We start from the raw sequence: 25,916 nt of genomic DNA, 5'->3' as shown, positions 1-25,916 counted from the left end.
CGTTTTAAAAATTATGATCGTCTCCAATTATCAGAATCAACAAATTATTAAACATATATTATTATTATATAATTGTATCTATAAGTAATTTTACTACAATAAAAAGATTATTGCAGAAATCTTGTGTGCTCATATACTCTCTAAAATGATCAAATTAAATAAAAAAGTAAAATGTTTATTCGTATATTATTTTTAAAAATAAGAAATTAAATTAATCGTGATAGAAAAGGTGCAAAAAAAAGACTCTAAAAAACTGAATTTACGTCTGAATATCTTAAAACCTTGAATGTAATTTTTAACCTTGTTAAAAATTAAATTAAGATTTTTGACGTGTTAATATTTTTAAATACTATGCACTTCATACCTAGTGCAATTAAAATTTTAAAATAAATCCTAATTAAATTTAACACGCAAGAAAACACATGAACATTTAAATTGCGTACCTTTTCGTACCCTTGTAATAGGTGGAACTATATCTTTTGGCCTGGTATCGTTGTTTACGAGGTTTGAAGTATTATTCTTGGTAAATGATAAACTTGGAATAGACTGCCCTTTTATCTCACATATCATTTTGGCGGGTTCTTCACTCGTATCTTCATCCATAGTTTCTGTAGATAGAATATAACTAAATAGTCAAAAAAGTCTAAATTCATTTGAAGACGTTAGCATTTTTTTAACAAAAAAAGAACAAGTACAGTATGTTTATCAAATAGAACATATCCTATTTGATAATATAAATACAAAAATTACTCTAGCAATCAGATTTATCTTCTACCCGTTGTTCTACTAATTTAATAATTTCAAGTAATTTAGTATTTCTAATAAATTTCTCTTTACATAATCTCAGTAATAGTTAATGACCCATAAAATTTTCAATTATAATCATAATTTCTATAACTCACTAGACTTCATTCTAATATTTCTACAATATAGTTAAATTCGATGAAATTTCATAATGAGAAGAAACTAGATAAAAATGCAATATCAAATTTCTAATAAATTTCGTCACATACACATTTCCACTAGTATTAATAGGCCCATAAATATTAACTATAATTATTATAATTAAAATTATTATAATTTATAAATATATTAATTTGATTGATAAAAAAAATAAAAATGTGCTTACTAATAAGCTTATCACAATACTGCAACTACAAAGTGCAAGATTGTACATAAGTTAGATCAAACTTTATTTTAAAAAAAATAATATGAAGATTATTTCTTATGACATGATGTATATAAGTAAAGACATAAAATGTGAAAAATAGAAATGCACATTTGTTCATGAAATTGCACACGATGTTGTGCTTTGCAGCTTTTACTTATATCAATGCATATAATAATGACTATACAATAATTATTGATAATTGAAAAAATATGTAAAAATACATTCTATAATATTCTGCACTAGACTTATATTCGCACTTACTTTTATAAAATTAGAGTTTAAGCTTATACCACAAATATCAACTGTATTCAAATATTTGTATTAAAATAAAGCAGATATGAATGAAGCTACGAAAAATAAGTGCCCTTCGTCGGACTTTGCTTCAGACTGAAATATGAGTTCTTTTAAAGGTAAAATATGCTCTATTCATAAAGTGCTTGTAATAATAGCGCGGAATATAATGGTTTTTGATTACTTACAAGTGGTGGTATGGTCGATACCTCACAACGGGCTAAAAGTTTTGTTGCTCAAACAATTCACGCTTAAATTCGTTCGCAGATAATTGCTTTATAATTGGAAAACTTTTTAATTGAGCACCTTGAGGTGTATTTCACAAAATCAATTGCGATGTGGAAAATCTATGAATGAATTTTTAATTGATCGGCAAACGAATTTATTTGTTGCTCACGTGAAAGTAATAACTGGTATCAAAAATATAAATTGGTATATGATTGGTATAGTTCCTTAGTACCTTGTGGATGTATGCATATAATAAGTCGGACATGATATGGATGATATATGTACAAAGGACAAGGCAAAACTTCATATTACTTTTATTTTGCTGCAAACTAAAAATAGTACACTTTTAATTATGTTCATCAAGATATAAGGTGGAAATTGATGTTCCATCAGCGGTTCAGAAATGACAACAAGTCCAGAAATTGTTCCTATTTATTCGTTTTATTGAATACATTTTTAATTGACTCAATTCATGTATGTAAATGAACATGTCATATAGTTTTACAACACGTGTAAACCAATCAATCGATTATTATGAAGCCTAACTTTGCACTAAATTTAGATTCTGCAGTTCGACGTTTTGATTGACTGCGTCCATTACTCCTTTATCTACTACTACTATGCATTATGTTTTAGAAGTTTATAAATAAATGAATTTAAAAATGCGCATTTAAATGCTGCAAGAAATGTAAGAAACACATTATACACATTATAATAAGCTATTATCATTCTGAGTTTCCCGAAGGGGAAAAATATCCAGTTTTTACCAGAAAACCCGATCGGTTATCTTCCCGCGTAGAGTAAAATTATAGTAATAGCAAAGATTTTTTTTTAAATATCTTCACGTTTCAAAAGTTTTTGAACATTTTGGCATAGAAAAAATGGATGGTTGCAGGACCGGTCCTGGAGTTCTCAGCGTCCACATGTCATTTTTTCCTAGTTTCCTACCTCCTCCCCATTATTTTAACCTTTTTAACAGTTGATTATTAAAATTATGTAATTATTTACGCTAACTTTTTAAAAATAATTTTTAATAATTCTAAATTTAGTACACAAAAAATAGATATAATCTAAAAGCACAAAAAATATATTTATTTCGCGGGTGCTCCTAATCAATTTATTGTGTCTTCTATCGTTGTCGCACGACCGAACTATTTTTGAATTCTTATTTTCAATCTAAACTTTTTAGGACAGCCAAAAATTTCAGTATGTTCATTATTACTAGCAAGAATATTCTTAAATTTTCGATTATTTCTAACGCATGTGTAATATGTATTTTTATTATTTGGGTTTTGAAATTATTTATTTATTTATTTTGGGGTTTTATGCGATTTCATATCCGAATCTCGGCGTTGGCGCCCCCTAAGGCGTGCGCTCGCATTTTTCACATGCATTGCACTGAAGGTAGGACCGACCCTGTATGAGCGATTCCAAGAGAACGGATCAACCGATTTGAATGATTCAAAAAACATTCGATTGCTATTGATGGGGAGACGTGCTGATTAGTTTTTGGCACAAGCAGATTCAGACCATATCCAGTCGATTTGAAGATACTGGGAGAACAATGACCATTTAGTTTGTAAGAGAACCGAGGGTCGAATTTAAATGATTCAAAAACAATGAAACGAAAAATTCTAAATGATGGAGTGAAGAATTGGTTAAATTTTTAAGAAAGCGGTTTCAAAAATTCAGAAAAAAGACAGTAAAATGCTGCAAGAAATGTAAGAAATACATTTCACAAATATTAATAAGCTATTATTATTCTGAGCTTCCTGAAGAAAAAAATTATGTCATTACCAGAAAGCCCGATTTGTTAACTTCCCGTAGTATATCTAACCCGATTGAAGATACTGTGCAAAAAATGGCCATTCAGTTTGTGAGAAAAACCAAAAATTCGAAAATTCAGCAAAAAAGTAAATAAAATGCTGCAAGAAATGTAAGAATTACATTTTACAAATTATAATAAGATATTATCATTCCGATTTGTTAACTTCCCGTAGTGTAATTTATAGTAATCTCAAAAAATCGAAAATGATTTTTTTTTTTAAAATACGCTTCAAAGGTCTCTGAACATTTTGACATACCTTAGATAGAATGCATGTATGTGTGTGTATGTGCGGATACAAATATTCGTCAACGATTCCGAAAGCATGGATCAACCGATTTGTATAATTCATTGATGGGGTGACCTGCTGATTAGTTTTTGGCAGAAGCAGATTCAGACCACGTCCCGGATAATGGATAAAAGAAGATAATGGATAAAAAATGGACATTCAGTTTTGTGAGAAAACTGAGAGTCGAATTTAAATGATAATCTGGTTAAATTTTTTAGGAAGGCAGGTCCAGCGGTTTTGGAAATTCAGAAAAAAAGTAAACAAAACGCCATTTGGCAGTTAATCATGTTTCCAAACTATAATGTTTACGCCAAATATTCGATAGATGGAAATATCATCTCTTTCATAGTTGCACGCTTTCTAACCTAAAAACTTTTACATTTGCACGTTTTACAGTAAATATAAAATAATGTTATTTACAAGTTATGTTTGTTAGTAAATAAATAATAAAATGAAGTTTGCATATAAGGTGAATAAAAATAATAGATTTTTGATTATTGCTCTTAGTTAATTATCATGATGTGTGATTTATACTAATTTTATGTATATCAACTATCACAAAGTGCTGTTTCTATTAATAATTATTTATTACAGTTTAGTAATTTACTGGGAACAGTTTATAGACAAGGAGATTTAAAGTTCACTCCAGATGGATATTCTGTAATTAGTCCTGTCGGTAACAGAATCACTATTTTTGATTTGAAAAAGTAAGTTTTTTTTAATCCCTGTTACAAATATATAAATAGTTAACACACAAACATATATATATATATATATATATATATATATAATATAATAATATAAATTAATATTTATATAATATAAATAATATAAATTAATATTCTAGTAACAAGTCATCAACACTTGCGATTGAAAGTCGATTTAATTATGTCTCATTAGATTTATCCCCCAACGGCAATGCCTTAGTTGCAGTGAATGAAGGTAATAATATACTTTATCACCGAATGAGAAAAAGTTTATGAATTTTTGTTTCTAATGTAGATGGTGAGGCTTATTTTATTAGTTTAATATCAAGGACTGTTGTACACAAGTATCATTTCAAAAGACCAGTACCAGCGATTAAATTTAGCCCTGATGGCAAACATCTTGCAGCTTGTAAAGAAAACAATGGTATGTAAGCAGCACTAATCAATCAATTCAATTTAAAGTTGTATATAATTTCACCTATTTTTATGTTTTAGTGTTTATATTCAAAGCTCCAGGGCCATACAGTGGAGAAGTCAATGCATTCGCAATGGAAAGAGTTTTCCATGGTTCATTTGATGCAACAACATGCATTGAATGGGCTCAAAATTCAGAAATATTGGCTGTCGGCTCAAAAGACATGTCTACTAGAATATATAGTTTGAAAAAATACAAAAACTTTAGGCCATTTTCATTGGGTTCTCACACCGACATCATTGTTGCATGCTTTTTTGAAGAAAATAGTCTTGATCTTATCACCATATCACGCAATGGACAAGTAATATATATTTGAATTTAACATATACTGAATTGTTTAAATCCTTACAATTATGAATTTGAAATATTTATCTTTAACAGGTGTGTATGTGGGATTGCAATATCAAACTTACGTCTTTAGTTCCTTTTGAGGAAGATGCATCAATAAAAAAGCTAGAGTTGATGAAGAAGATGTAGAAGATGATGGTCCCGAAGAATCAATTGAGAAATCTCAATCTAAAGAATCAAATAACATGAATAATCAAGAGAAAATTACTGAATTCGTAGAAGATGAGACTGTTCAAGAAAGGGATGATCAAGGAAAGGTAGAAATTTTGTTTACACATATTAATTGAAGATATTATGATAAAAATATGAAATTACAAAATATTTTTCTATTATATAAGCATATGTATTAAATATCAAGCATTTGTTTTAGATTATATTGAAAACAGATGATCAGAAGCATAGTTTCTTTTATCGAAGACATTCCAGACATTATTTAGCTGATGAAGTAAGAAAGGAGGATAAAAATGCTGTATTAACAGCTGCAACATACCATAAAAAGACAAAGATTTTAGTTACAGGTAATAATATAAATAAACTAGTGGTTAGCTGGAACTTTGAAAAAATTAGGTTTTTGAGAAATTTAAAATTTTTGAAAAAAAATTACTTTTTTTCAAAGCCAATCGCACTGCTTTAGCTGCATAGAAACGCAGTATCGAAGCGCGTAAGCGTCGCGTCGCCGTCTAACGGACAAACGATGTTACGAAACCCATAGAAATGTAAACAAAATTGATACACATTATTAAAATCTCCATAAAATATCTGATAATTGGATGTGCATATGTCTAATGATCATTTTGACCTCAAAATGGCATTTTCTTTTACTTTTTATATCAGATCTCCGAAATCGCTAGACCTGCCTTCCCAAAAATATAATCAGTTTTTCATCTTGCCAAAAAATGTTTTTCGAGTTATTAAAATCGGACGCTCCGTTCTCTTAAAAACTGAGTTACCGTTTTTGGCACTTTTTGCCCTGTACCGAATGTTCCCGAAATTGTCGACGAAAATTTGTATCCGCACACACACACATACATCAATTTTTTCTAAGGTATGCCAAAATGTTCAGAAACGTCTGAAACGTAAAGATATATGAAAATTTTCATTGCCGATTTTTTTGCGATTACTATAAAATGCCCTACTGGAAGTTAATAAATTATTATTTAGATTTACTGAAATTAATATTAAATTTAAAAAAATGTAATACATTACAGGTTTCTCCAATGGGTCATTTTTCTTACATGAGATGCCTGAAGTCAACATGATCCACTCGCTTAGCATATCACAACAAAATATTACAGCATTGAGCATAAATAATACGGGAGATTGGATAGCACTCGGATGCTCTGGTGTTGGTCAATTACTGGTCTGGGAATGGCAATGTAAGTGCTATTGTGATGAAATCAAAATATACATTGCATGTTTTCAAAAATTGAATTAAATTCATATTTTTAACTCTTAGGTGAACAATATGTAATGAAACAACAAGGACACTCTTCAAATATGACTTGTTTGAGTTATTCTCCAGATTCTGAATTTATAGTCACTGGTGGACTAGATGGAAAATTAAAGCTTTGGAATACATCAACTGGATTTTGTGTTATTACTTTCAGTGAACACACGAGTGCAATAACACAAGTTCAATTCAGCAAGAAATGTTTCATCAGCTCATCATTGGATGGTACTGTACGTGCTTTTGATATGACGAGGTAAATATTACATTTGAATGGGATTTAAGTTTTATTATTAATGTACAGATAACCCCCCTTAAAACACTGCAGTTACCTTCCAAAAATCTAGTTTGTTATGCGAATACATGTTATAGGGGATAAAGAACTAGTACAGAAAGGGGTTATAATCCAAGAATTCAAAAAAATATGCAACATATCATTATTTTATATTAAATATTGTAATATTTATCAACTGTTTTAAGAAGTAATATACAACACATAAATTATGAATTTTAACTTCCCTTAGGGTAAGTTATAGTAATCGCAAAAAAATCGAAAATGAAAATTTTTATATGAATTTACTTTTCAAAGGTTTTTGAATATTTTGGCATACTTTAGAAAAAATGGATGTATGTGTGTATCTTCAGAACGGCTAACTTGCCTTCGCCAAAAACTATTCAGCACGTCTCCTTGTCAATACGAATCGAATGTTTCTTGAATTATTCAAATCGGTTGATCGGTGTTTCCGGAATCGTCAACGAAAATTTGTATTCGCACACACGCACACACACACACATACATCCATTTTTTCTGAGGCATGCCAAAATATTCGAAAACCTTTGAAACGTAAAGATATATAAAAAATTTAATTTTCGATTTTTTTGCGATTAATTTAACTTACTGTACGCGAAGTTAAAAAAGATCAAGTACGCTATCAAATGGATAAGAACCAGGGCCGGTCCTACTTTGAATGCAATGCATGCGAAAAATGCTGCGCACGCATTAGGGGGCGCCAAAACGAGATTCGGAAATAAAATTTACTATGTATTATTTATATTTATATCTTTTAAAACACGTTAAAAATTTAACTTTAAAACAACAATCTGATGGGAAAGTAAAGATGTTAAAACAGTTAAAATGAGGGGCGGGGACGCTAGAAAAAAAAATTGCATACGGGCGCTGAGGACTCCAGGACCGGCCCTGATAATAACTATTACACTCTGGAAAGGTGTAATAAATGTAATTAAATGAAATTAAGTGATATATTAAAATTAATAATGAAAATTTATAAATAGATATCGCAATTTCCGAACATTTACCTCACCATCGCGCCCCGTGCAGTTTTCTTGTGTGGCTGTAGACTCTTCTGGTGAATTGGTTTGCGCTGGAGGCCAAGATATTTTTGAACTTTATCTGTGGAGTATGAAAATGGGCAGATTATTGGAAGTACTTAGTGGTCACGAAGGACCTGTTGTAAGTAATAATTTAAAGTTTAATAAATAAATGTTATGTGATAGGACTCAACTTATTTGTTTTTCGAGTGTACTGCTGAGACAAAAAAACAATTTTAACATAATATTTAAGTATTTAATTATCGATCGATTTCCAGGTTAGTATAAGCTTTTCTCCAAGTCCTGGTTCATCATGTCTTGTATCATGTTCATGGGATGGAACGATTCGTGTATGGGACGCACTGGAAAGCAGTGCTCAAAATGAACCGATTATACTTGGCTCTGATGCGTTGTGCGTCACTTTTAGGCCTGATGGAGAAGAAGTAAGAATATACAGTAAAAGCGCTCCTTATTTGCTAATCTAAAAAATGCGACTCAATTTCGATATTCGGCTAAAAATTTATTTCTTAGCTGATCTAATAATAAGTGCAGTATAAAATTCAATTTTTACATGTAGTGACTTTTATTTATAGATTGCAGTTGCAACATTAGATGGGCAGATAACTATGTTTCATGTAAAAAGTGGTTCACAAACTCATAGTATAGAAGGCAGGAATGATTTAGGTTCTGGTCGAACAGAAACGGATCTTGTTACAGCCAAGCAGAGTTTGAAGGGAAAGTAAGTTAAAATTGTGATATCCAATTATTTTACAATATGATTATAAATATATATGAGTAATTTAAATGTTCTTTTTTATTGTTTTTAGAGCTTTTACTTCCTTATGTTACTCCGCCGACGGCGAGTGCATATTGGCCGGAGGCCAATCTAAAAATGTTTGTATATATAATGTGCAGGAAGGAATTTTATTAAAGAAATTCCAAATAACACAAAATAGGTCTTTTGATGCTGTGGATGTAAGTCTTGTTTTATACTACATTTTTGAAGTTTGTTCAAAATTTATTGGTTATTGATTGATTAATTAATTAAATAAAACACTTGTAGGATTTCATTAATCGACGAAAAATGACAGAATTTGGTAATATTGCATTAATTGAAGAAAGAGAAATATCAGAAGGTGGAAATGTAACTATAAAACTGCCTGGTGTGAAAAGTGGTGATATGGCCTCAAGAACAGTGAAACCTGAGGTAGGATTAAAATTGAATTATTATCTATAATCTTCTATATATATAAAAATAAGTCGGGTTTTCCTTCCTGACGAAATAACTCCAGAACGCACGAACCGATTTTGATAATTTTGCATTCGTTGGAAAGGTCTCGGGCTCCGCAAGGTTTATAGCTAAGAAAATTAGTGGTGCATGGCATCGTGCCCTAATGCAAATTGCTGGAATTTCACGCACAGTAATTAAAATTTCGAGTAATGACATTAGTGAGAATTATCAGAATTATGCTTGGTTAAGTCAACTAGCAATTTTTGCCGCAAAGAATAATGATGTATACGCACTGAATTTCACCATTCAATCAAAAGTTGCTGGGGATTTGGTGACATACCAATAATTCCGACTGGTTTTCCGTTTGACTTCAAACGATTGCAATTTCCAGTTCGCCTTGCGTTCGCAATAACAAGTCGCAAGGCCAATCGCTTAGTGTTTGCGGGATAAATTTCAAATAGATTATTTAGAAAATCATTGTTTTTCACATGGACAGTTATACGTTGCCTATTCACGAGTTGACAAACCATCCGCTTTGTTTGTGTTAAAGGCAGACCAAAAAACAAAAAATGTGGTTAAACAAAGAGCACTTCAATGAAACGTATAATTGGCGGATTCACTTTTATTTACTTAGAGAAGTTCAACTAACAAACACTTCATTTTTGTAACCGAAATAAATTCATTACTGTTGTGTAATAAAATCAAATTTTTCCTTTTCAAATATAAAACAAATAAAAAACTTCTTCATCTTTCTCACGAAACCATCTGGTGGCGAAACGGAGTTCGTCGGGTTTGCTAGTTTTATATAAAGTATACTTTGAAATGTATTTATATATATGAATAATGTTGATGTTTATATAAGTATTTTATTTTTTTATAGGTACGAGTTTTATGCTTACAATTTTCACCAGCTGGTCATTCCTGGGCTGCTTGTACAACTGAAGGGTTGTTGCTTTATTCTCTAGATAATGCTTTTGTTTTTGACCCATTTTTATTGGATCTTGGAACAACCCCTGAAGCAGCAAGAAATTGTCTTAAGGAACAACAATATTCTATGGCATTAATTATGGCATTGAGACTTAATGAACTTGCACTTATACACGAGATAATTGAACAAATACCTTATGCTGACAGTACGTTGCAATTATAGATTATTTTGTATTATTATTGAAATATTGAAAAATATTTTACTAGTCATCTTTTCTTCTATTGATCTTAAAATTGCATATAATTTATATTATTTGTTGCGTTTCAATTTAATTTGATTATATTTGATTTTTATTATATTTGCAGTTGAAATCACTGCAAACTCGCTACCTCAAGAATATGCAAAGCGTGCTTTGAAGTTCATTTCCAAAACGCTTGAGGGAACAACACACATTCAATTTTACCTGCGATGGACAACAGCCTTTCTGGAAATGTTAGGACCTCGTGACCGTGGAACTATTTTGCCTGAGACATTAGTTGCTTTAGAAAAAAGTTTGCTGAGAAAATATGATGCACTTAGTAAAATGTAAATATAACATTTTTTTTTATTATGTTAATAACTTACCTCAAGTTCTACAGAAATATTGTTATTTTCAGTTGTGATTTTAATAAATACACTCTTCAATGGGTCAAGAAAATGGGTGAATTGGAAGAAGCTAAACAAACCCAAGTGATCAATGATGATGATTCAAATGAAGATGAGATGGATTATTCCGATCATGATGATAGTGAAACAGAAATTACTGATCTTTTATCTGTAAAATTATAAATTATATTAATAAACACAATTAATAAATAATGATTTTCTTATTTTAATATAAATAATTATATTCTTAAATGTTGATTAATTTAAGTTCAAGATTACTGGATTTAGGATTACTACAATTTGATAACTGAATAAAATGAGTGAGCGAAACTTAAATGATAAACTTTTATGAAGATGTATGATATAAATTATGCAAACGTGCAACAAAAATAACGCTAGATAATTTTATTACATTATTTTTATTTAGATTAATTGTGGAAAGCTTCATCTTATTAAAATATATGACTGAATACATATTCTGAATGATATATAACTTATTTTTGTAATACTACTTTATTGTGCATTTCAAAATAGCAGCACAATTTTTAATAATTTTCATCAATTATTTAACTATTTCTATATACTTTATACATTGAAACTATGCTTGATGTTAAATATTTATGAAAATAGATTGGAATGGCATTATGTATTTGATCTTTATTTTAACAGTGAAACATTTCAATAGTAATGAGTGTTTTAATATTTAGGTATAGAAGTAATTGAAAATATTCTTTATAATATATTATTTACAATGCGCGAAAAAGAAACATTTTCTTTATTTCAAAAATTATACTATTTTAAAACTTTACACTAAATAAATTTGTTGTTTTGCATTCAAAATTCAATGCTATATAATAAATCAATCTATTTGCACAATATTGTCATATTCCTTGTAAGACACGGTATACATAATATTGTCAATAACGGCTGTACTAACGTAAAATAAGAAATTATGAAAATTGCATAATTGGTAGTGGTTTTATTTGTAATTATATATATATATATATATATATATATATATATATATATATATATATATATATATATCAAAAGAAATCCTGTTTCATTTGTATAGATCTATAAAAGTAAAACAGAAAATTACAGGCTGTTTAGATGTTTAAGAAACGTTTAAGCGATCTTAGCTGAGAAAAAAAAATTGACAATAATATACTAATATCTTATTTACATCAATACTTATTATGTTCGCAAGAAACCCAAAGTATCACTTGCTCAATTATATTTGTTCATTTTATCTATCTACATCAAAAAGCAAATAAATATATTTGGTTGTACAAGATCACAGATATACTAAAGTCAGCATTAGATATTAAATAAAATAACTACTTATTAACCCAAGCTGTTGATTAAAAGTTTCTACCTAATAATATGAGATTTTCTTACTAATACTTATTCAATATTAGGCATTATAATATGTACATCATATTTTACCTATCAATAATTTATAGGCACTAAAAAGGCTTAGTAGATAGAATTATTATGTTATACACAGATCATTCTATTCAATATGTAAAAATATAGTCTTCGAGCCAACATTGCAAATATTATCAATATTTTATTTAATATGCAATAAATGAAAAAATGCCACGATAAAAATATCAAGCAAAAAGCGAATTCCAAAGCATTGCCCAAAAATCAACATCGAAAATCGTGCGACCCCACGACATATCTTTGCATAGGCTTTAGCGAATTAACGAATTTAAAAATGGATTATTTACTTAAAAGTGTGTCTTCATTATTAATTAAGTATTAACTAATTTTATATAAATTTCAAATTTGCTAAATGTTATTCTAATAATTTGTTAAGTTATGCCCATAAAGGATTCAATGTACATGCAACTTTCTAAATCATTTATCATCTTAAAATATTGAAGTTTTCTCAAATGCATATTATCATTATTATTATTATTATACAATTATTATTTACAAAAAATAACAAAAAATGTGTAAAATCCAGGCACAAAAATTTACTATTTAAATAATTACAACTATTTAATCTGTTAAATTACATTAAAGGCAGTTTGTACACGCGAATCTTGAAGACCTTATTGATACAACCTTTTTTTATCGTTTGGTTAATTCAGCTTTCGGGAAATTTATTTTACTATTTCTAAGACATTTAAAAAATCAAGTATACCTATTATGATATTTTAAAACTTGTTTTACTACCATGGTTCTGGGAAGCTATTCTTAGAAAGACGCAATGAAATAAAAATATGTATTAAAATGTGCAATGTTCAGCATATTCTGATATTATATTTGTTGGAGATATTGGCGAAGTATAGAAAAATAATTGTGGTTCTACTTTTGACAATTTTTTTTTAAGAATCGACCTATTTTCTGTACAAACGATGTATAATGCAATGGTTCTTGTAAGTAACAAAATGAACTGTCCTGCTTGTATTTGCATAAAACAGTCAGATCGTCACAAATTTCTCCAAAATAGAACATACTTATATCTTCAGAATATATTCTGTGATCACATATAATTTTAGAACAAAGTTGATCAGAATAATAAGTATTTAAAAAATACTATTTGTTGAACTAGCATGAAAGCTCATGATATAGAGCAAATTAATTTTAGCTCACAACCTAGAAATTAACTTTGCGTACAAATTATACCTATATGAATAAAAATTGTTATACCTTTCTAGAGAATCATTGTACGAATGCCAATATGTATGTCAGCTTCATTACTAAAATATAAATTGTTAATAATATTTTAGTGACTTTTAGTCTGATGTAACAAGAATTTTCCTAACGCCTTCGCTAAGAGCGTACGAGTGTCGCCCATTGATAATGATTGAAAAATCATTTAATATGTGTAAAAAGTACCTGGGCGTCTGACTGACCCGTACAGCAGTGTCACTCCTGAGGAAAACACTCTAGTAATGAAAAGGTCATTGCATATGTAATAATTGAACAAATGCACAATGTAAACCCATTTTATTTACGCACATTAACTTTTGCCCCCGAAACCACGCACAGAAACAAAAAAACTTCCAACAATTATTCTCAAAAATAATTATTATTTCTATCATCCAACCTTGCTACCTACATACTGAATCATTAACCACGTCTTCAACAAGATGATCCGCAGTGACGTCCGGCATTTCAAAGTCGTCCTCGTAGGACGGAACGCCACTGGGACCCCTGTCTCACGATGCTGCCGTTTTTAGCAAAAGCACAGGCCAATAGACGATCACGAATAGTAAGAATAATGCGGGGAAAACTATGCGGGACATTTTATCTATTTCCCGCCACATCACTTTCTCCAGCCCGGTATCGGTGTCGGTCCAAGCCACGCTAAGCATACTTTGACGCCTTGTGGGACCCCTAAAATAATAGATACATAATAATTAACTTTCGGAAAGAGAAGTAACTTGCCTTAAGGCCACTAATAACTAATTATCTTATTAAAAGTAATATTTGGATCTATATGAGATTGGGTACCTGTGAGGCACCGGAGGTCCTTGGGTAGCATTTGAATTAGTGGAACAGTTGTTTTTTGTGGAAGCAGCGCTACTTTGCAAAGGAAGTGGTGTAACTGCTGTCCCAGGCGGAGTTTTCCGGCTTCGCACACCAGCATTTGGACCTTCCCAAGTTGCTACTGTGTTGCACTGACCTTTCTCCATTGCATTTATTCGCTGCATGAGATGATTCCATATAATTTAATGACAATAATGTAATAAGAACAAAACCTAATTATCTCAAATGCAAACACATACAAAATAATGTAAATGGAGCTATCTCAACACATTATATCTAAAGCAGTAAACAAATATCAAATTGATATTTTTTCTGTTTACTATGGTATCACTTAAAGGGCACAACTAGTGTGAAATTTTCAAAAAATCGAATTTTCAATTTTTCCATATTTCGATAAGTTATACATTTAAAAATAACATACTAAAATTTTAAATCTATATCTTAAATAGTTTTTGAGTCATAGCCACTTAAAGAGTATATATATAGTATATAGTATAACGTCATTTAATCTTTAAACGCGTTTTTCTCGAAACAGCATTTTCCGAATTTGCTGCAACGATTACTCAAAAACAAATGATCCGATCACTATCAATTTTTTTTAAATGTTCTATATATAGTTCTCCGTAAAATAAACTATCGATTTTTTGATCGGATCAAAAATCAAATTTTGGCAGTCCAAAAACGCCCAAAATTTTGGGTAAAATTCGCCTTTTTAAAAAAAAACGCCGTCATTTTGTCAATTTTTGATTTTTTTCTTTGCCGTAGTTCATTTTACAGACAATATTATCTAGTTTAACGAGATTTTTTTTTTTTAAATTTCATCCACGTAGAAGGCTGGACTGCAGCAGTGAAGGGCCTTTTTTTGTCGCGCCGTTGGAGATTGACGATAACTTAAAAAATATTTAATTTTTTTTTTCAAAAATTTTACTATGTATTCTTAAAACATGTATAAATATATTCCTAAAATTTGAAATGTTCGCTAAAGTCATTTTTTAATATAAACCAAAAATCACATTTTTCTAAGGCGGTTACACTAGTTGTGCCCTTAATGCCTGATTAATAAATACGCTTAACTTTCACAGAATTGTTTTAATATATTAGCAAAAAATATTGACTTTTTTTATACGTTTTAGTTATTTTTGAACTGCAATAAAACTAAGGGCTCTTTGCGCATCTGCGATTTATGTTCTTTTCCTCATAGTTTTGTAATGGTTTACCTATCTTTGACATAGTTTTGGCCAACCCTGTAATTGTCCTTTCTCTAATAGTAATAATGTATTTTAAATTATGATAGCAATGCCGAAGAAATTTATATGGCAACAATTATACTTATTTATCCATGATGGTAACATACTTTGATATATATTTTCAAGTGAAAGTGAATACCACTTACAGATAAAAGAAGATTATACCAATATTGCTTGAATTAAAATATACAAGTTGATATACATATATAGGTGGAATTAAATAAAGAATACATTAAGTCATTTATAAAAGTTAATCGCAAGTTGATGAAGTAAATAAGGTAGTCATAACAGTTCTTGCTAAATAATTTGAATAATTCAAAACTAAATTTTATGACCCATATTTATTTTTATTCGTATTGTTACTTCCGGTTATTAGACTCTTCATGCTCTCCAATAGTTCTTCATTGCACTTAATTAGTTTTAAAAACCTTTTCTTGTACTTCTCAGATATACCAGATTTGCTCTGGTTTACTTATTTATTTAAATAAATGAATAAGATTTTAATTCACATTTATAAAAAGTAAATATTAAAAAATTGTGAAGCTGAATGCAGACGAACACTGGAATTAAGGTATACTTATGTTTTAAAAAGATCATAATATCTATCAAAAATCGATTTGGGCAATATAATGATTTATGTTGAAATTATAAGAATACCTTATACAAAATATTAAAACAATTATTCAGAAGATGCCATTATGTTGTACTTCAATCGTAATAAGAGATTTTACTATTACAGGTAAATAAAAGTCTTATTCCTTGTCATACCAAACATGAGCACTTACAAGTTGATATATTAAGTTATTATTACTGTTTGTAACATAAATGATGGCAATAATTCCCGGCTACCGCGAGAGCAATTGGCCCCCGGCGAGAGATGCAATCAGCGACTCACCATATTGGGAAGTACTTTGCTGATCGCGCCGCGGTTTACTTGGTACTGCACTTGGAGAACCTTCACCACAACGAATTCGCCCAAAGCGGCGAACACGAACACCATGCAAACCGGCCATCCATAGGTCAAGTGCCTGTAATCGATTGTAATTTAAAAATAATCGATAGATGATGTAATTACAGGCGCAGTAAATCTTTTTTAAGTGCATCTGTTAATTACAAAGTAGTGAATTAACAAAACAATAGTTGATAATGTTAAGAAGATCAGTTTTATACAGATGGTTGGTAAAGAGTCATCATGTGTTTGGTTGCTAATGCAATCAACCAGTTTGACAAATGTATTTCTAAAATGCATACATACACACACACATATATATATATTATATATATATATATATATTATATATATATATATATATTATGTTAAAGTAGTTAATTTTGATGTTGAGAAATATGAGTAAGTTCTTCAAGGGCATACATCAAATAAAAGGCAAAGATTTAGAAGTTAATCTTTAATTTTTCCAAACGTTTCGACATAGTATTTTATGTCATCATCAGTGGATATAAATATGGTCTTACATCAGTAGCTAGCGCAAGGAACATAATTTTGCACTATCATATATACATAAACTTGTTTTTTTTATATTATTTTATTGAACAGAGTATAGCAAAATATTTGTGAAATATATAATATATTTTGCACAGAGAACGTAGTTTATGTGACAGAGCCCGAGGCTGATATATATATATGTGTTTGTGTGTGTGAAATACTCACAGTATTTCGAACAACGTGTAGCGGATAACACATAATGCTAATTTAGGTTTCCATATTTTAAATTTTATATTATATTACACTGATGATGAGACAAACCTAGTCTCGAAACGTTTGTGAAAATTATTATTTAATAAAATAGTGCAAAAAAGAGTGTTGTTTTTTCATATTCCCAAATTAATATATATATATATATATATATATATATATATAAATGTATTTATAAATATTTGTATTACTAATATTTTTTATTCATGTAATTTCTGATGCGACGAATGATTAAATGGATTCATTCATTGAAATCAATCATTAATTCTGCATATTTTTATGAATATTTTATTAATTTTAATATAAATTTAATTAGTATATTTTACATAGTATTTCCAAATTATTATATATATATATATATATATATATATATATATATATTAGGGTGGTCCGTAACAAAGACATTTTCGAATTTCTTTGCTCACAAGAGCGCCAATGCATCCAAATGAATAAAAAATGAATCATTAATACTATTAGCTCTTAATATAAACATTTAGATAGAGCGCACGCCAATTGAAAGTTTCTATATTTGTTATTACATACGTCATTAAGTAAATTTTTGCGCCATCTGCATAGTATTCGTGAACTTAAATATTATGACAGATAAGAATATTTATAAACCACTTAACCTCTAATTAAATCCCTGTGGGATGTTCTATAATATTTATTCATCATGGAATCAAGATAACAATTTGAGTTCCAACATCACCAATTAAATAAATATTTTGGTGCAAAATTAATCTTGATTCCATGACGAATAGGATTTAATTAGAGGTTAAGTGGTTTATAAATATTCTTATCATAATATTTGAGTTCACAAAATATTTATAATAATAATTGTTGTTTCTGTTGGATTGAATGGTTAAATTTATTCGTTCTATAAAATCAATGATCAAATCTGCATATTTTTGAAAGTATTTTAATTAATTTATTATATATTTATTTATTATATATTATGTATTGTTTATTTGATATTATTTATTAGGTTAGATAATTATGTTCATTCAAAAGTATTTTGATTAATTCATGAAATAATTTAATTGTTATTTTAATTTTAAAATATTTGCAAAATTATTTAATTGCGCTAGAAATATGAATAATATTTTATTTTTTTGTCATTTTGTTGAAGGACTGTGATACCATAAATAGAGCTAAATCTATTAAATTATTATCAAAGAAAAATTCAGTTGAATTATGATTAAAGGTTATTGAACCCTGGTATTAAATATGTTTGTCTATATTAACAGAAAGTAAAAAGAGTTATTTATAATAATCCAAAAATGATTATTCAAAACTCATTAAGCATTTCACACACATTCGATAATGTGTACAATTAAATAGTGATTAAGTCCAACTATTATTAATGATGTTAGGTAAATCGACATATTTATTTGGTGTTTGACATATATTAATTATATGATCTATTAGCTTTCTACAAAGAATAGTAAATAGAATAGAATCTACAATCACTCTATGTTATGTATTATGAATATTATAGCAGTATTAAGAGAAATAACCACACAGCCGCAAAGCTTGATAAAATTATTTGGTTTCAAAGTTCAAATATCATTTATTAGTTTATTAGTTAGCTCCGATTAGTTATACATTTATTTAAATGTCATAACTAGCTATTAATAAAATATAGCAGTAATATATTAATTTAATATTAACAATTAACTGTTCATATAACGTATATAATTAAGAATATAAAATCATTACCCCAATTTATTTTTTAAATAAACTGATAATTACTTATATTGTTTACAATCATTCCAACATTCAATGTAAAATTCAAAACATATATATTTCTAATTTTACTCACTTTTACATACGCAACTGGAGGTATATCAGCTCTCAACCCTGTAAACATAGTAACCAATGTCAACATGCAGGTTACAAGTAAAGTGACTCGTCCAGGAATAGCGTCCAGACCCAACCAGAAGCTGAACCAACTCAACATTACCACAAGAGATGATGGTGCAAATGTCTGAATTAAATGATGGCCTATTTGTCTTTCAAAACGAAAGTATACAGCTAGACGAGAGAAATTTCCTAGAATGAAAATCAATTTAGGTCTTTGTTTGATGAAGTTGACTTTATAAAAAATTTAATATTTTTTCAAATGATTCATTCCTTCAATTATTATATAATTGCTTAATTAATTATAAGCACGTGTATCAATATCGATCCAAAGATTTTTGATCAAAACTTTATCAAAGATAAGTTGAATTTTCAAAATTTTATATTCTAATAATCTTTATTACCCATTGTTAATGAGATATGTATTTTTCTTACCATGTTTTTCACTCATGTAAGCATTAGACTCTTCCAACTGCAATGGTCTACCAATATTATACTGCAAAAGTTTTAGTTCTGGATTTACTGTAACACCAGATCTACTCCAACGCAAACGAACTTTCTGATTTGGATAAGAAACTGAAAAAGGAATCATACGAATTTAATAATAATGAAATAAATAATAAAGGCTAATTACGAAATTAGAGGAAGTCCTTTCTCTATTATGATCTATAAAGACGTATTTTTTTATTTCATGTAACGAGACTTTCACATTTGGAAATGTGCCAATATAATAGTGATAAAGAGTAACAAAAGCATAAGGAAGCAAAATCTAATCTCAATCAAAAGGTAATATTACTTAAAGCTGTAAATATTAATGGTTCGATGGTAAAAAAGCAAAAATAAAATATATTATCACATAATTATTAAATTATTATTTGTAATTTCTTTGTTAATGATAATCAGCATATAGAGAAAATTATTTTGTAAGATTTAAGACATATTTTAATAATTTTTAAATATGTACATATTAAACGGTGAATTCCAATTCTGAATTGGACATGACTTGAGATGAGAAATCCAATTCAAAGATCACCAATTTTTATATGTAAATCAAATATATAAATAATCTTAAAAATATTAGTTTTAAGTAATTGTTTTGAAAAATAAGTTTTAAACAGATCCCTATGGATATTAATTTTATACACGAATATCCACTGTTTCTGCTTTTTCACATTGAAACTGATTTTATTTTGTCTCTGAATTATGAGAAAATGGTATGAAAAAAAGTAAATATAAAAATACTTAATTTTGACTTTAAAATAATCATTTCGCCAAAAAAAATTATTGATATTGAATTAACATTGAATAATATTGATTAAATTTGATAATAAAATATTTTAATTCATTTTAAATATTTAATGAAGTCATTATTGGGGGCGTCCATTAATCACGTGAGCAAGTTTTTAAGAATTTTTGGACCCCCCTCCCCATTGGTGATACATGGTGATATTCAAAATTACCCCCCTTCCCCCTCCAAACATTACGAGTATTTTTAGTTATGCGATAAAACTGTAAAAATTTTGATTTTTTTTGAAAATGTTTGAACTTTTTTAAAAAAAATCACTTAAAATAAATACACGTGAAATCTTACTATACCCTTCCCTCCCCCACGTAATATTTCGTGATTTTTTGTCAAACCTCCCTCTCTCCCTAAAAACCTCACGTGATTAATGAACGCCGCCTTAATGGAGTGATTGTATTACAGAAAACTATGACATTATAAGCAAATAACATGTAAATTATAATAACGCAGATCTAACTTCAAAATAACTATTTCATAATTTTAAATTTATTGATATTTAATGAAATGTGATGTGTTTATTTTATATAATTTATATAGTTCTATAGTATTTATGCAGGTGCTTTATTGTGTAATGGTTGAGCTCACGGACTCGTGTAAACGGGGTCGTGGGTTCCAACCTTACTTTGGACAACCTGACAACGGGCAGTAGCGATGTCCATTATTACTAGATATACGTCAAAAATATATTTCCAATTGAAATAGCTCAACCAAACCGAAAATAGAACAACCTCCCACAGCATTCGTCCCTGAATCGAGCCCACAAACCTGCCTTATGGCAATACTACCCATTTATTGGTATTCATAAGCTAATCAGAATTTTAATAAAAAATGTATTTTTAGTAAATTTTGATAGTAGAGTTTACTATATTAGCTCATATATTACTTTAGCGGTCGCCGGTGCAAGGGTGCAATCAGTGTCCTATCATAAATTACGGTTGACAAATTAATCGCAGCTACAATAGGCAATACTTTAAAGGCATCGCGTGCGTTTTCTGCGGATTAGAAACTAGTATATCTAAATGCATTAAATTTGCATAAAAAGCCAAAGCTATCTAATTGGTAATTAAGGATCTACTTTAGTAGACATTAAATTCAGCATAATAAATTTAGTCGGTGTGACTTACAGCTTTCTATATATATGGGGCAATCTTGAATATCCATGGGGTATAGCTGGAACTCCATCTGGCACGCTATTATAGCATGCATGCGAGCTGCATATCGCACGGTTTTGTTCCGGTAAAGAGTCACTGAAGAGAATTTATGCTCCAGAGCGGCAATTTCTAAAATGAAAAACAAGAAAAGCGATTTAACTCATTTATGCTTTGATAATAAAAATTATAGTTAGTCAGATAACGATTAGTTCATAGGTAATAACTTAGAGATATAAACTTATGAAAAACTTCAATTATGAGATAGAGATTGGAGAAAGTACTGTGAAATTAATATATTATATATCTTTGATAAAACAGCTACATCATTGTAATATTGTCATTATATTTCTTATTTTATTATCGTTTTCTTAAAAATATCAAGTCTTTATTGAATGTTCAATTCATTTCGTGGTAACGGTATTTGTAAATTAGTAGGCATATTTCATTTTCTCTTTTAGTTTTTACTTAAAGCTTTTAGAGAAAACTGTATTAATATAAATTCTATATCATATATCAGTTTATCTATTGCACGCGAGCAGTCTAAACTAAAACAGAAATAAAGAAACGCATCTTCAAAAAGTAATAATTTCACTCTAAAAATATAGAAACATAAAAACTTCTAGTTCTTGAGCCACAAGGGTCTTGTGATATACATATAAGATATATATATATATATATATATATATATATATATACTAGGGTGGTCTTTGATACGGACATTTGCGAATTTCCTTGCTCCCAAGGGCTCGAATGGTTCCAAATTGATAAAAAACAATTCTCTGAAAGTTTTAGCTCTTTATATTGTCTATTAATCAGAGCGCAATTCAATCAAAGTTATGTATCGAAATAGCATGAAAAAATTTTCAAAAATTTAGCAGAGCGTCGAATTTTCAATAAAAATTGACACGAATTTTCACTTTTAATTCATTTGTCGCTAAGTTATACCTAAAAAAAAATGTAATTTTCAAAAATTTTTCCATGCTATTTCCATACGAAGTTTGATTGAATTGCGCACTATCTAAAAGTTAATATTAAGAGCTGAAACTTTCAGAGAAATGTTTTTTATCAATTTAGAACCATTTAATCCCTTGGGAACAAGGAAATTCGAGAATGTCCATACAATATAAACATCATGAAAATAAATTTTACAGTGAACATATTTTTCTAAAATGAACATGAAAGATATTAAATGATTAAAATGTTGTGTGTTTAGAAAAATCTATCGAAATGTTGGAAAATTAATATCTTTCATCAGAATATTGAAAAAAAAATCGAATAGGCATCACACATTGCATACATATATTATGTTTTATTCCTGCAAACTCGCATGGGTGTCATACGAATTTTTCATTTACAATTTGCTAAATCATGCGACTACAACTACATAATTTTATTATTTAACTTTTAGTTTAATATATTATTTTATCTAATAATTTGAGTTTTTCAATAAACTATATTTTTGAATAATATTTTTTTAATTTGTTATATTTTTTGTAATTTGAAATTTATATAAATTTGTAAAAGTAATTTTAGTAATTTATTGCATTTCAAAATGCATTTGTTGCATTTATGCATTTATTGCATTTCGAAATCATTTCAATTATTTGGCTGCAATAAAAGATTTCAAGAATATGTTTCAATGTCGAACAAAAAAAGTGATTTTATATATATATATATATATATATATATATAATTATAGATTAAAAATATCTATTAGGCATCTATCCTGTGATTAATAAAAAAAATCATAATATAATTGCAACTGAAGTAAAACTATCATATAAGAATATTTTGTTTCGAATGACCAGTGTTGAAACATGTGAACTCATAACATTCAATATTCAATCAATAATTAGAAACTTTAATTGACAAGAATTAGTTCAACTGTGCATTTCTGAGTAAGATAAAAATTAATTGGTTTAACTTTAGATCGAATTACCACTGAAGATGACATAATATCATATTTGATGCATTGGCTGTTAAATAAATTATATACAGATTACAGGCATAATATATATTCGGATTTTACATTGCTTCAAAATGTTAAGTAAAATCCCTATGAAAAGAAAAAATACGTTGGATTTGTTTGTCTCCTGGCTGTTCCTTTTCTCACGCCACCCATTGGACAAAAAGGGTCAGATGACAAATTTTAGAAAAAACGTAAAAACAAACATGTTTTGTATAATTAATTAGCAAGAGTTAACTGTGTATTTTACTGAACATAGTTGGATAGTTGTTTGTTTTATATGTGTTATGTGTTCTATTTGAAAGTCCGATTAGACCTTAGTGCCCCTACCCCGCTTTACCATATATATATATATATGTACATATATAAATTATTGTTGCAGAATAATGAAAAAACAGATTTTTACAAAATATGCAAATTACTTATATACATACTTCAATTATAGAATCGTTATATCATCAATACTGGCAAGTGAGTGAATTTCATGTTAATAAATTATCCTGATCGAGTAATTTATATTAATCTCCGATAGTATTAAATCCCAGTAACTCACCTGCCACTTTGGAATTGAGGAAGTAAGGATCCGGATGCCATAAGTTATCGAAGAATTCCGGAGGAAGTGTTACATAATCATCTCCTTCTTCAAATATATCATCCGGAATGGAAAGGCGAGATTCAAGCCAATTTTGCCTCACAAACATATCCACGCTGCAATGAAAAGCGAAAATTAATTATCATCAGCCAAAGCTATTAAAGACCTGTTAATAGTGTAAATTTAAATTTCAAAATGATTTAGAGTCGAAATTAGTTATTTATAATATTAATTATAAAATTTAATAGCTAATTCACTACTGGAATGCTGACTAAGTTTATGAGTTTAATGATTAATAAGAGTCATTTGTTTCGTGACTCGTGTTAGCAATATGAATAAGAAGTCTATGTAAGAAAAGGAGCTATTGGATATTTTATTTTACATAGAAATATAATAGGTAAAAAGGTCACAATTACACCGAAATACTTATGTATATAAAAGGGGCCAACCAAAAATAAAATATCTGTTGAGTCTAAATAATAAACTAGTGGGGCGCATGGCTTCTCGTACAAAAAAAAATTTTTTTTTTAAAAAGATTAATATTTTTGAAAAAAAAAATGATTTTTGACAAAAATTTACTTTTATTTGAAAAAAAAAACTTTTTTAAGAAAAATTTATTTTGAAACCTTTTGGAAATTCTGAACTTTTTTCAAAGCAATCGTACTGATTTATCTACAAAGAGATAAAATATCGAAGCGCGTAAGCGCCGCGTCGCCGTCTGACGGATAAACATTGGTACGGAACCCATAGGAATGTAAACAAAATTTATACTTATTGTTAAAATCTCTATAAAATATCTGATAATTTGATGCCCATATGTCTTATCATTTTTGATCGCCAAATGGCATTTTTTTTTCCTTTTTTTACTAGATCTTCAAAACCGCTAGACCTGCTCTCATAAAAATTTGAAAATTTGAAAATTTGAAATTTTTTTTTTGAATTATTCAAATCGGACGCTCCGTTCTCTTAAAAACTGAGTTACCGTTTTTAGCACTTTTTGCGCCATATCTTCGGAACGGCTAGACCTTCCTTTGCCAAAAACTAATCAGCACGTCTCCTTATCAATACGAATCGAATGTTTTTTGAATTATTCAAATCGCTTCATCCGTGTTCCCGAAATCGTCGACGAAAATTTGTATCCGCACACACACATACACGCACACATATACATCCATTTTTTCTAAGGTATGCCAAAATGTTCAGAAGGTTTTGAAACGTAAAGATATATAAAAATTTTCATTTTCGATGTTTTTGCGATTACTATAACTTGCTCTACGGGAAGGTAATAAAAGTCAAAATTTCTAAGTCAAAAGTTTTCATATTAGTGACAAAACCTAATTTTGTATTTTATGACTAGCAAATATTTTCATATTAGTAAAAAAACCTATTTTTGTATTTTATGATTGGCAATCATAAAAGTATACGCTTCAGCATAAAAAGCATCAAGAGTATTCGTTTATATATAGCGCTAAATAAATATTAATTAAATCTAAGGTCTAAAACAAATCAAAACTCGTAGTTGTCGGTAAAATATCTATATATCATAAACAAACTGACGCCAGACATTTTTGAGTATCACATATTTGCGATGTATAAACTGTACAAATAAATTATTTACACTTCGTCCAGCGGAAGCGCTATTGCGAATTAGTATTTCATATA

General features: G+C 28.8%; 2 protein-coding genes across 2 annotated transcripts; one reads left to right on the top strand and one right to left on the bottom strand.

The window, feature by feature from the left end:
* The first annotated feature begins 5,438 nt into the window (after positions 1–5,438).
* Positions 5,439–11,106, top strand: LOC113370052 (periodic tryptophan protein 2 homolog). Its single transcript, XM_026610712.1, has 12 exons — positions 5,439–5,591; positions 5,705–5,852; positions 6,543–6,710; positions 6,791–7,037; positions 8,075–8,252; positions 8,389–8,553; positions 8,704–8,849; positions 8,938–9,085; positions 9,174–9,317; positions 10,222–10,474; positions 10,635–10,854; positions 10,926–11,106. Exons 1-12 carry the CDS (start codon positions 5,520–5,522, stop codon positions 11,095–11,097), a joined length of 2,061 nt encoding a protein of 686 aa, XP_026466497.1. The 5' UTR covers positions 5,439–5,519; the 3' UTR covers positions 11,098–11,106.
* Positions 10,750–24,370, bottom strand: LOC113370061 (glycine receptor subunit alpha-1-like; the record flags this gene model as incomplete). The annotated part of the gene is given in 10 exon segments (XM_026610725.1): positions 10,750–10,825; positions 10,894–11,083; positions 13,991–14,268; positions 14,386–14,579; positions 16,564–16,671; positions 16,673–16,696; positions 19,205–19,434; positions 19,678–19,818; positions 21,670–21,825; positions 24,216–24,370. Coding segments are annotated over 8 exon segments (1,186 nt in total), but the record flags the coding sequence as incomplete, so codon positions are not given.
* Positions 24,371–25,916: the final 1,546 nt, after the last annotated feature.

The sequence above is a fragment of the Ctenocephalides felis genome, unplaced genomic scaffold (genome assembly GCF_003426905.1).
Source record: "Ctenocephalides felis isolate EL2017-DRISC unplaced genomic scaffold, ASM342690v1 CF-g0.4_SCAFFOLD_00841, whole genome shotgun sequence".
Taxonomy (NCBI): Eukaryota; Metazoa; Arthropoda; class Insecta; order Siphonaptera; family Pulicidae; genus Ctenocephalides; species Ctenocephalides felis.
The sequence above is the reverse complement of the archived record's forward strand: the minus strand, read 5'-3'. Positions and strand labels throughout refer to the sequence as shown.